The 12858-nt window shown below is 46.4% G+C and overlaps 1 protein-coding gene across 1 annotated transcript; it reads right to left on the reverse strand.

Annotated features, from left to right (window-relative positions):
- Nucleotides 1-4142: 4142 nt before the first annotated feature.
- PRSS35 (serine protease 35) lies at nt 4143-5633 on the reverse strand. Its single transcript, XM_010221070.2, has one exon. It carries the CDS (start codon nt 5617-5619, stop codon nt 4378-4380), a length of 1242 nt encoding a protein of 413 aa, XP_010219372.2. The 5' UTR covers nt 5620-5633; the 3' UTR covers nt 4143-4377.
- Between the last annotated feature and the right edge of the window lie 7225 nt (nt 5634-12858).

The raw sequence follows: 12858 nt of genomic DNA on the forward strand, positions 1-12858 counted from the left end.
GGGATGCTATTTGCTGTGTCTCTTTAAAAACTTACTACAAAAAGTCCTGAAAGAGCCTCCTGAGGCTGGGGAGACGCTCTCAGCCCAAGCTGTCTCATCGGACCAAATGGTTGCTACAGAGGAAACCCGTGAGGCTTATATGCTCATGAATCATTGGGGATTGTCCTCCAATTTTAGGCTATTTAACCGTGTTTTTGTTTATCTCATTCTTTAATCCAGGAATTTGTAGGTAAAAGTATTAGTGATATTCCGTGTTTTAAAACTAGATGTAGTCGACCAAATTTCTACAAACACACCAAGCAAAAATGGAAAGTACTTGAAGGCGTTTATTGGCTAGGATTTGTAGGTACATGCAAGACAACGGAACCAGCATTTAAAAATTTCAAGTTTGGGGTTGCTTTTTTTTTTTTTTTTCCCCAGTAGGGAAGAGCCCCCATAGGAATCCCAACAAAACACCAGGTTAGCAAAATGTTCACACGAGAGATGCCCTTCGCTTGGCGCGGACGTGCTGTGCAGGGAGTTGGTGTTTCCAGCCGTTGGGCACGCGCGGTGGCCTCTCCATCCCTTCGCGCGAGGCTGGGAAGCCTCATGTTTAACACCAGCCGTGGGGTTGTTCACAGAACTGATGGTTTGCACCTTTCAATCTATATTCTTATGCCTCTGCCAGCTCCTACACTTTCTTATAGTAAGACCCTCTGGTGCCCCACAGCCATTTCTCCTGTTACTTCTCACACTTCCCTCAGTCCTTGTTACTGTCTCCAGCTTCCCGTTCTTCCGGAATCCCAATTTATTTTGCTCTCTCTTTCTGGAGTAACCACTGTTAGCTGCAAGTTGATCCCTCATCAGCAGAACAGGAGAAACTCCCCAACTGCTCCTCTCCTCCACATGCCCATGAATTATTTTGTTACTTAAGACACCATATTCTGTGCTGATTTACACTCCATAACTCCATTTACAGACTCATAAATCAGTGCAATATTTGGATGGTAAATTATAAACTGAGCAAAGGAGTTTCTCTAAGCACATTTTTAAAGCCTCAGGTGCTCTATACCGCATGAGGCAGAAATAATCTTGCTGTCTAAACATTGCTTTTCCTTTATTAAGGTAATATAGTCTTGGACTTATTTTTTCACATCAGAGATAATCCCCTTGACTTCCATTATGCCTCTCCGAGCCCCATATTAAGCACATGCACCATTTTTTTTGCAGAAGCTGCCCTAGAATGTTAAAAATGTACATCTGAGATTTATAAATTGCCAATAGCCCTGTAGCAGAAAAAGGATTTCACGGAGTTTTTTTTTAGCTCGTGTCATTCGTGCAGTTCTACCAGCTCTACCGTGGTGGCTCTTCTGGAAAAAGTGTTAGTGTGAAAACAACTGCTGCCTGGTGCAACATGTGAAAGAGGGACAAAATCCTTCCTGGAAGCCCTGCAAGGCCTCCGGCCCTGCCTGTGCTGGGAACCAAGCCCCGAGCCCTGGGCATTATACAACAGTTGTGGATCTGATCCGCTTTGGAAGAGGACCTCTCCCTGTGTTTGTGCAGAGATCAGTAGATACCGGCTGCAGTTATTTTAAGGAAATCTAAGGTTATGGCAGCTCGGAAATCCTCGTCTCATTTGCTGGTGCCAGCAGCTTTGTGCAGTGCATCAGCCCTTTGGCGCTGTGCATGCTACTGTGAAAAGAGCTGATTTATGACCTGTTTAGGAAGTGCTTGAAGTAAGCAGTAGCCATACACAAAGCATTTCCGTCTCCATTATGCGCAGTGGCAGATTGACACGGTGCACGGCAGCGGGGTCCAGCAGGAAGCAGCATTTTGTCCACTCGCGGCTTCGGCCGGACGCTGCCGACCGGCGCCGCACGGGCTCTGCTCAGCGAGGCTTCGCTTCTGCGCGTGCTTGTGCTGAGCACCCAGACACGCTCGCTTGAATACAGGTAGTTCTGATCCATGTTTTCCTGTTGCTCTGGCCATCTTTAATCTCTTGAGGTAATTATAGCAAGTTGTTATTATAAAAAGAGACCTGACAGGTGCTATCACCGTTTTTCTCCCTCACCTTTTCCTCAGTTCCTGGACTAATAAAGAAGAGGATTTCTTCTCCTCATGAGTAGACCCAAATGAGAATCATCAAAACAAGGCATTTACTGTCAGCTTATCTTGATCAATTTTGGACCCAGATCAACAAATGTAAGTGTGTTAAAGAACTCTATAGACCTACGCTGACCTATACTGATTAAGAACATGGTACCGCATTCGTTGCAGCAATTGTGGAGAAAGGCACTTAAGCAAAACATTATAGAGCAATCTAAAGAATACTGTAGGCCTGTTGCATAGAGCAAGAGTATTACAGACTTAACTGAGGAGCTTTAAAATCGTCAAGGAATATGTCATATGTCTCAACAGCATGTTAGCAACAAACCAAATTAATTAACCTTGAAATCTATCTTAGACATACTCATATCTAAACTTTAGCAATTAGTTTGAGTTTTCCACAAACCATCACACAAGTAATAATCACAGCCTGAAAAGGCTGAATTTTTTTTAAAAAATCCTTTAAAGTGAGACCTCTTCCAATTAATGAAATATGCCAAGAGCAGTGGTATGGAAACAAGTCTTAATTTTCCTATGCTTTGGTAATACAATGACAAAAAAGTCGCCCTAAAAGAGCCAGGTTTTATAACTTCAATCAGCTACAGAATAATAGGCTGTTAAAAGTGACCTTATGTCATCAAAATATATTACAAGCATATTTTAAAGATACCAACAAACCAATAATATTTTAAAACCATGTCATATTTTTTCTTCTGCACACAAAGAAAATAGATTTCAGTGAGTATAAACTTATGATCAAAAAATTAAATTAAATATTGGAATGGTGAATAACCTTAACGGTAATGAAACCTGACTCATATGATCTGAAATACACAGTATCATTTTATGTTATTAGATTAACATAGCACCATAAGAATCTTGTGTGCTTCAGCATCTTGATACAAAATACAAGATATAAAAACTCGTGTAGCAATCAAGAACAAACAATAAAAGGTGATGCATGTATAAAAATGTGTAAAAGTCAAGCTCACTTTCTTTCCAACAAATGTGGTTCAGCCAAAGTAGTGAACCAAGTTATTTGATATCTACTGCTTCTACCTAGCAAGATATGTTATAACTTACAGGATAGTTCTACCATTCAGAAAGCAATATAATTTAATTTAGTTGGGAGAACTTTTTGGTTTATCCCTGCAACTCCTGTTGCTGCAGTCTGATACGATTAGAAGTACCACCACTTTGTAAAACCACGTAAAGATAAACCAAAATATTGCTTTCCATCTCCCAGTTCAATACAGAGTAAGTATCCTGTCTGTGAAGCTGAATTCTTATAAAAGTACTTTTAAAAACTTGCAAAAATGGCTAGCACCCCAAAATCTAGCATCTGTGGCTTTGATGTAAAGATCTAAATGATTGTCAAATGGCTACTTCAAAAGTCATGACTTTACCCCAAGTAAAGTTAAACGTTTGACTAAAAACTAAAGCTATGGATCTCGAAATATTAATTAGGAACCAAATGCTTCCTAAGCTTAATATTCCCAAATGTTTAATATCTCCAAGATTTGTGTAGCTTCTCAAACAAGATTTCATGGCATTAAATTGTATTCCGGTATTTCCTCTTCTTCCAAACATGGAAACTTCTATGTTCATTGACTTCTCTTTGCTGTTTTGGTAAGTAATTAAGTGAAATTTGTTTTTTAGCTCTAGTTGTCAGCTACAGAAATTTGGGATTACAGTGGAAGTGTTCCTTCCATGTGACCAGAAGAGGAAGCTTCCCAAAGAAACAAGCATGAACTAGATTACTGTACCTCGACATAGAGATGTGATTTTTAGAGAATGCCAACGTAATTTGCTGGCGTTTGCTGCTCTCAAATCAATATCCAGTTCCCTGGATCATTCAGGGAAGAGCTGTATACACAGCTTGTGTCTGAAGAACTGAAACGGAACCCTGAGAAAATCAAATCTATTGGAAAAAGTGTGTTGCTTAATAACTGCTTAATAATATCAGTTTGAGAAGTGTTAATTCTTCTGTTGAAAAAAATGGGATAGTCATTTTTTTCTAATGAGAATTACTAAAATTTATCACACTTGAAAACATAAATACAGTTTGGGGTTTTAAGTGCATATCTAGGGTTGATTAGAATTAAAAATAATTCATTTGAAAACTCTACCCATTCCCCAACAATTCAACATTACTCAAGTCATCAAAATTTTACTTGCAGACTTTGAGTTCAGAAACAGCCTGGCATGGAGTGATGTTCTCCCAGTAACTGCTGCAACAGATTTGTCACTCTATTGTCATACGGGTGCTCAGGGAGTTGGTCTCAGCTCTCTTCAGCCTCGTGTGCAATTCTCATCGTTCCCATGTATCCAGAAGCAAATCTGGGCATATTTGAGAGGCGTAATTCTTACGGCTACGTTATAATCCTGCTGTTCACCATTGACATCCACCCATTGATGGCCCGAATAAACAGCAATGATCTTGCGCTTCCACTTCTTTTTGTCGGGCTCCTTAAGACGGAGATAGACCCCGGATCCAGTGGAGCCGGGCTCAGCGTCGCAATACTGATAAAAGAGATCATTGGACTCATCAGAAATGCTACAAAACCGATAGACCAGCTGCCCAGCGCGATCGTTGTCAAAACCCGAGAAGTGGATCATGCTCCCAGGCATCATTTTAATGGCGGGGCTGATTCCCAGCTCCATGTATTTCCTTTTGTGGGGACGCTTGAGCTCAAGAACAGCATAATCATAATCCAGGGCAATATCCCCAGACACTCCCTTAAACCAGCCCCTTGGGATGTGGGTACTCTTCACCCTGGTCCACTGGAAGGCGGGCACGCCGTCTGGCGTGTCCTGCTTCCTCCCTGATCTCCTCTGCTTTCTGCCACCACCCCTGGAGCGCCGTCTTGGCTCAGGGGCAACTTCAGGATCATCCAGGGATTCAGAAGCTTCGCGCCTACTTCTTTTAGCACCTTTGCGTTTCCTGCCGTTCCCTCTAGATTTGCTCTTCATCAATCCCACCCTCAGTCTTTTGCTGCCTTTAACGTAATCCTTGCCGTCATGCAGGCAATGAGCAGCTGTGAGCACGTGCCTGGGGGAAATGAGGATGCCGCTGCAGCCAGTGGAGACCTTCACAGCGGTGTTGAATGGGAAGTTGGTCATAAACCGCTTGTCATAGATGCTGAACCTACTGTCCGTTCCATAGATCTGCCTCTTCCTCCTCAGAGACATTCGTGCAGTTGTGTTTTCCGCTGGATCAAGCATTAGCCCAAGGACATTCACTTCCGTCAGGGTCCGTGTGCCGTTTTCAAAAACGGTCTCATAGGACAGGATGTCCTTCAAGTCAGACAAGCTCGGCACTGGCAGTTTTCTTTGACACTCAATTCCACAGACACTGTTCAGCTCTAGTTTGGGTTTTGCTTTAAATGTAGGGCTGTCAAGTGAGAAAGTTCTTTCACTCACAATCTGGGGTACTTTCTTTAAGTGCCAAGTAAAATCTTGTTCTGTTTCTGTTCCATTAGCAAGACCCAAGATAGGTATGAATAGCATGAGTAGCAGTAACATGTGCTCCATTTTGTCTATTTTTTTTTTCTAAAACAAGAAAGAGAGATTTAAAAATAGGCATTTGAAATATACACAGTTATCTTAGTGTCTTAAAAGTATAATCATGCGATATTAACACTAACACTGGTTGAACAGACTTTTGGCTAAAAATAGAAATGCATCCAATAATTTTGTGTTGCCTTTGACATGCCTACGAGTTTCCAAAAATCTAGGTGCAGATCGGCCAGCCAGCATCTGTGTTGTGTTACCTACTGGAACTTGGGAACAACTGAGTTTTACCTGCTGTTTCCTCATGCTGGGGGCAGTAGTCGGAGTCATTTCACTCTGTACTGGCCTCTATTTTTATCTATGCCACAGAAATGTTATTATCTTTAAAATTTTGCTTTCCTAACTACCAGTTGTAGGTAGCACACAGTTGCAAATGGCCAGTCTTTTCAAGAATCCCATTCAAAAGATGGGATGAAGACAAAGCCGGTCCAAGAGACTAAGCCTCTTGGGCTTATTCCCTCAGGAAATCAGACTGATCACATCCTCTGACATAATGACCTAAAAGCCACCAGTGGTTTTACATGACCCATCTCCACCAGTGTTTTTGCATGACCCACCCAGCTGAGATTGGTGAATCCGCCAGCTATGGAAAATGAAGATCACTCTCCCCAGAAACGTAGTTTGAAAGATCTCCATGTTCTGTCAAAGGTTATATTGCCTGGGTGTGACAAATGGAGCAACTTGGACACCTAACCAAGGTAGCCAGTGCCACGTTCGGTGCCTCCACTGCTGCCGTTGTGGGTTTCCTGCAGCTTTCCTGTTGTATCTCCCTACACTCTGTGGTCACCAAACACTCTCAGGATGTCAGATGCCCTCAAAGGCTGCGGTCACAGGGGAAGCAAGGGTGAGAAAAGTAGAGGTGGTTGGTGCAGAGACGCGTCCTGGTTACAGACGTGCGGCAAAGCCCGGCCAAGCAGGAGGGCCAAGCACGATGAATCATCGCGCGTTGTCGCCTGTGGGATCCCACAGAGGCCGCAGAACTGCTGCCTCTGAGTTAGGGCCGCGTGCGGCCTGCCCCACCGAGGCGGCCTGAGGCACCACGCGAAGGGCTAACGCTTTAAGCAGGCAAGACAAAAAAAATCCAGTATTATTCAGGTGTGCAGTTGAGAAACACACAGAAAGACTGTGAAATTGAGACACGGTGAATTCACAGAGACTCTGTGAAATTGGCAGAGTCAGAACCTGGAGCCACAACGCTTGGTTACTGAGCTAGACCACTCTCCTCCTTTGTCTGCGGCTGCCATGGAAGCCAGGCTTCCTTCTCAGAGCCCTCCCTCCAACCGCACAGAAACTGCCACTGCGTAAGAAGAAATGGCCTGTAATTAAACTTTAAAACCCAGGCAATTCAAGGATACTTATGTGGTTCAGGTTTCTGGTTTATACTGCAATAGCAGAGTAAATCAGGGTAAAGATAATTGCTTTGCATTTCTTGTGCTTTGTTTAGAATGAGTATTGCCATGCAGCGAAATAGCCTGGTTACAGGCTAGCAAAAGGGCCAGCATTAAAAAGAGCAGTATGTAGCACAGGAGAGTAATTGGTAAGACCACTTTAGAGGGTCCGCAGTGAACAAGCTCCTGTAACTCTGAGGCAGCAGCACCATTCGGACTAAGCTCTTGTCTGTAACAAGTAACAACTATCACTTTCTAGCTAACTTAGCACTATGGTTCAAACAAAAGTTACTGCTTCTGATGTCAAGTTCAGATTGGTGATTTTGTTTTTGTGGCATTTTTGGCCATCCCTTAGCTGGTGAGGAACACAAACTTTGACCCCTAGTCTTACTAGGATGGATGAAGATATCCATCGTGGCTAACTAGGATTCTGGAAAATACCTAGGAATGTCAGGACAGAGCTTAACACAGGCTCATCCCCACCAGTTTCAAAGCACAGAAGGGCCTGCACAGGATTATTTTCACCTACCTAAAGACATGTCAAATTCAGAGTTCTGTCCTAGCCTGTTTTGTGCTTTCTCCATAATGAATCAATAGAGAGAATTTAGAGAAAACTCAGCTGCTGCTGCTGAAGATTGCCCTGAATGGGCTGAGCCCCCTTCTGTACCTGCATGCTCCAAGCACATGGGCAGCAGAGGTGATTAGCCAAGGCTGCATATCCGTTTTCTTGACAGTTATATTAGGCAAGGGAGCTCCCACCTTAATATTATACTTACAGAGCAAGTTCTGGGATCAATGAACACTTTCAACCCTTTACTTCTCTTTAACCGCTTGGTGTATAAGGATGGACAAAGGTAATCTGATCTTTAAGTCATAAAACAGAGAAAGGAGAGACTCTGAGAAAACCAACATTAATGTTACCCAGGTTCTACTTCAGTGCACCATTTGCTCCAGGCCATTAATATGCAAGTTACAACATTTTTTACTTAATTATGTTTCCTGGGAAATTAGTGTAAATAGGTATACAGGAGCATAAGGAACCCTAGTTTATTCCACCTAAGATTTGTCTTCTGCATTTCTCTGTTCAGCTCTAAGAAAAAGCCTAAGGTGTGGGGTCGGGAAGCTCCAGTGTGGGGCAATCCAAACCGGAGCTGGGCTCAGTTTTATACGGAGCAGCCTTTCCCGTTCTGTACCACTGCTGGCCTTGCTCTAATTCACCCGGGGCTATCCCTCCCACTTGAAGCTTTTGGCCAGATGACAGTTTTTGAGAATATATATGGGCTTTTGTAAGACGTCTGGAGATTAGAGTGACTCACAGGCCTAAGTTCTTGGGTGTATGCAGTCATACTAAAAGATATTTCAAGATTTTGAAAGCGAAGCAGAGTCACCCCAGAAGTCAGATTTGGCTGCGACCTACCAGTTGGCCAGTCGAGGCCAACTGGGTCTAGGTTGCTATATTTAAAACATATACAAAAAACATTAACTTTTTAATATAAAGTACTTTCAATGTGTTATTTTGGTTATTTCTATTACTATTTGCTAGTACGTTTGAAGAGGAATGATCATTTTCCATGTTTTTGGATAATTGGTAGGCTGTCAAGGAAAAGCTATGATGAGAAAATAAGAATAGCTTTCCTGGCCTGACCAAAAATCGTCTCGGCTTAACATCTTATCTGAATGCGGATGCCTAATGTAGAGCATGAGAATGGGGCGATTACCCCCAGCCCACACCCCCCCAAATCTCTCAGTTTCACCTCTTTATGCTCTGTAAATCAGAGGTATAGCATGAGTAAACCTCGAGGGATTTCTCTTCCACAAATTTGCCCAGTCTTCCCTTGAACCCCTATAAAATTATGTCTCCATTGTGTCCTCTTAACTACGTGAGCAAGAAAGCATCTCTCCTTCTTTATTTTTAGTCTGGCATAGACTAGCATGCTTTGATGGTTAATAATGATGGCATTAATGTAGACAAGCTGGGTTTAATTTGTTTTGTCCTCGTATAGCTGCTGAAGAGGGACAAGCTATTAAGAAACCCAGTTCTTTTATGGGGCTTGAGAATGTCTTTTCTACTTTTTTTTTTCCCTTTTTTTTCCTAGAGTGCTCCTTCCTTTCTCTCTCTGCCCTTTTTTCAGCATATGGATATTTGATGTTTTTCTATAGCTGACTTACTTTGGCGAGCATTAAGACAAGTTAATTCTCTGGCCGCTGGTTCATATGGAGAGTGGCAGAGCTGCCGGGTTGATGTCACCCCGCCAAGATGGCTCATGTCCTCCCAGCTCGGCTCGTAAGCAACCTCTGCAACTAACTTGCTGCAACCAACCGGGTGGAGAACTGCGGCTCCCTGCAGCCCCTCCTTAAAAAAAACATATTCAATAGATGCATTGGAGCCTCCTTTTGCAATTTTATACTCAAGTGCTCGTTTTTTATAATGGTAGTTTTGGAAGCCAAGATCTTCATCATTTATAATGAGCCATTTGTTGTTTCCCATGAATTAGCGGGACTACCCGAGGTGTGGAAGAGGTCCAAGGCAAGGAACTTGAGGAAAATGGTAATTCCCACTGCAGAGCAGCCAAACACTCTTAGCTTACTCTGCTCACTGGCCTGAGCTCTGCAGCTTCAGCCCAGCCAGCTACCAGCCAAGGGGGCTCGTGGCAAGGAGGGGGTTCCTCTTATCCAAGGAAAGGGATGAAAATGAAGGGAAAGGCTGCAAAGACACTTGGGCAGGTGAGGAGAAGAGAGGCAGCCTTGTAATCCAGAAGAAAAAGAAAGGTACTAGCAAAGGGCACAGGCTGGAAGCAAGAAGAGACCCTCAAAATCTTACTCATCTTTTCTTCCATGCCAGTCTCTGCTCTTCCTCCAAACCCCAAGCTGCTCTGCCCTGGCTTTTCCTCTGCTCCTTGCCCACACAAATTTTGGGCTGGCTTACAGTGATTAGAAGCTTGGAGTCGCCTCTGACTTTGTGGTGGGAAGAAGTGCTTCACAGAAGACCAAAAAAAAGTCTTCTCTGAAGTAAGAGAAGACATTCTCTTCTCAAGAGAATGAGAACAAGAGAAGGCAACGAGAGAAAGGGAAAGAGAGCGGTCCCTGGCCCCAAGAAAATTTCCAAACTTGCCCTCCAGTTTCCAAATGCACCTGATGACTGTGAGGTCTCTTCTTTTGGTGTCATTCCATCTGCCATGTATGTGTATATGTATATGTACACAGTACATCATTTCAGTCTTTCCCACACCCTGCTTCTCACATCACAAACCTTTCTGCATTCACAGGACAGAATACACCCCATCCCCAATCTTGCCAGGGCATCCTACAGGATGCACCTGTATCTCAGATGTTCAGGGAATGGCTTGGAGTCAAGCAGCCCGAGAATAAGTTTCTCTTCAGGGTACTCAGGAATGACTTTACTTGCCAGCATGGCTCAGATGGAAGAAAAGAGCCGTGCAGCTACCTGACACCGATTTCTCCTGGTCTGCTCAGTGCAGCCTCTGTCCTGGGTTTTGCTTTCCTTCCTGTAGGAAGGTCAATGCACTTAAAACTAAGTCTAAATAATTTTAAGTGCATTTTTCAGATGCTTTCAGATGTGCATCTTTCTTTAACCAGCTGCTTACCTGCTTTTGGTGATATTTTTGAAATGGCCTGAAAGTGGGAATTAACAAGGACACTTGAGCAGAGCAAATCAAAGTAGAGAAGAAATTTTGCAAATCTCCCACTCCCTGGAAGAAACGTTACCCTCAGCCTATCCAGCACTGCCCCCTTCCCTCCTGGGGAAGGTGCTGGCTCTGTGTATCCCCGTGCATGTTTTTGTCCTCCACTCTGACTTACTTACAAAAAAAAAAAAAAAAAAAATCTCAGGAAACTCCTGTCTTTCAGCCAAATCCAAGATACCACAGTGGGGTGTAAGGAAAAATAAATAATTAAAAAAAAAAAAAGACAAAAAGGAACCAAGGCAGGAGACAGAATAGAAAGACAAAAAGAAAAGAAAAAAAAAAGGGAAAAAACAAAAAAGGAAAAGAGAGAAAAAAAGGAAAATTTAAGGGGAAAAAAGCGAAAAGAAAAGGAAGAAAATGAAAAAAGTGAAAGGAGAAAAAAGCAAAGGCAAAAAAAGAAAAAACAAGAAGGAAAAGGAAAACATAAAAAATGTGAAAAAAAAAGTAAAAGAGAAGAAAAGAAGAAAGAAAAAGGAAGAAAAGAAGGAAAGGGAAAGGGGCTGGCTGGGGAGGACGCGGAGCCCTTTCCGCCCTCGCCGGTGCCGCTGGGGGGCGCGGCCGCCCGCGGCCGGTCCCAGTCCCGGTGCCGGTCCCAGTCCCGGCCCGACGGGGCGGACCGGGCGCCGCCGCTTCGGCCGCGCAGGTTCCCGCTCCCCGGCCCCGGCCCGCGGGCAGGAGGGACCCGCGGCAGCGCCGGCCCCGCCGCTCCTGCTCAGCGCGCTGCCGCCCGCACTCACACCATAAACACCCATTATCACTATTGCTATTATCACTACTGCTATCACCCGCCCCCCGCCACTTTTTTTTTTTTTAATTCCCGGAATACAAAGTCGGGAATAGAATCGGGGGCTTCCCAGAGCTCCTCAGCCCTGCCGGCCCCGCGGCTCCGCTCCGCTTCCCATCGCTGCTCCGCGGCTCCCAGGGAAGCGCCTGGCGCCGCCCCGGGAACCCCGCTCCAGCAGCGCCGGCTCCAGGCGCAGCCGGAATGGGCAGCGCCGACACCGAGGGGACGAAGCAGGAGCTCTGGGAAGCACGAGCGACTCCCTGCCCACTGGCAAAACCCCGAACGCGGGGAAATGAGGGCGCCCCTTCCTCCCTTCCGTCCTGCCGCCCGTCCCTGGAGCAGCCGAGGAGGTGCCGGGGAAGGGGCCGCCCTCGAGCGCTACCCGAGCAGCCGCCAGCGCAGGCGGGAGCGCGGGGGCTGCCTCGGCCCCCTCAGCCGCCGCTCCCGGCACCGCCGCCGCATCAGAGCTGTCACACCGCTGCGGAGCACATATACACTATGTACATTATGTGCATTATATACGTTACACACGTAACCGCCCGCTGCGGCCGTGCCCGCGGCTGCTCCGTGCCCGCCGGCTCCTACCTGCTCCGCGCGGAGGCTCCGCGGCGCCGCCCGCGCCCGCCGCGCTCCAGCGGCTACTGCGGCGCGCGCGGCGGAGCGGCCAGGTCTACCCGGCGGCAGCGCCGCGCGGGAGGCGGGAGCGGGGCGGGACGGGGAGGGCCGCGGGGAGCCGCGGCGGGGCCGGGGCGGCCCCTGCGCGCGGCCGGGGTGGCTCCTCGGGCCTCCTCGGTGCCTCCTCGGTGCCTCCTCGCCGGCGCTCGTCGCCCTCCTGCTGCCCTCGCTGCCCTCTGGCTGCCCGGCGGGCGGTGACTGCCGTGAGGCGGCCGCGAGCGCCGGCTGCCGCGCCGGCTGCCCCTCGTGTTCCTCGGCCCTGCGGCTGTAGAAGAAGACACCGTGGGGGGCTGAGCGCTGAAGCACTGAGGGGCCTTCTGTTTTCTGAACAGAAACCTCCTTGGGCCAGTGGGGTCTGGTCTGCAGGTCCCAGCGCTGGGATGGAAGGGCCTCCTGGCAGGAGCGGGAGCCCCCCAGCTGGCCCCACATCCCCTTGCAGGGGGCCCTGCCCCAGGGGGTCCCCACCCCAGGGGGGTCCCCACAGAAAACTCCACTGTGGCACAGGTGAACCCCCCTTAGAAAAAGGCCTAAGGGGACAGTTTTGAAGAGCTCACATGCCAAAATCTTGCCTCCTGCTCAGGGGAAGGCTGCTGACTTGACCTAAGGATATCCATCCTTTCTAAGGCTTAACTTTTGAAATTTAGTGGAG

This window comes from Tinamus guttatus, unplaced genomic scaffold (assembly GCF_059628265.1).
Source record: "Tinamus guttatus ecotype Peru unplaced genomic scaffold, ASM5962826v1 Tinamus_guttatus_pri_ptg000085l, whole genome shotgun sequence".
NCBI classification, from domain to species: domain Eukaryota; kingdom Metazoa; phylum Chordata; class Aves; order Tinamiformes; family Tinamidae; genus Tinamus; species Tinamus guttatus.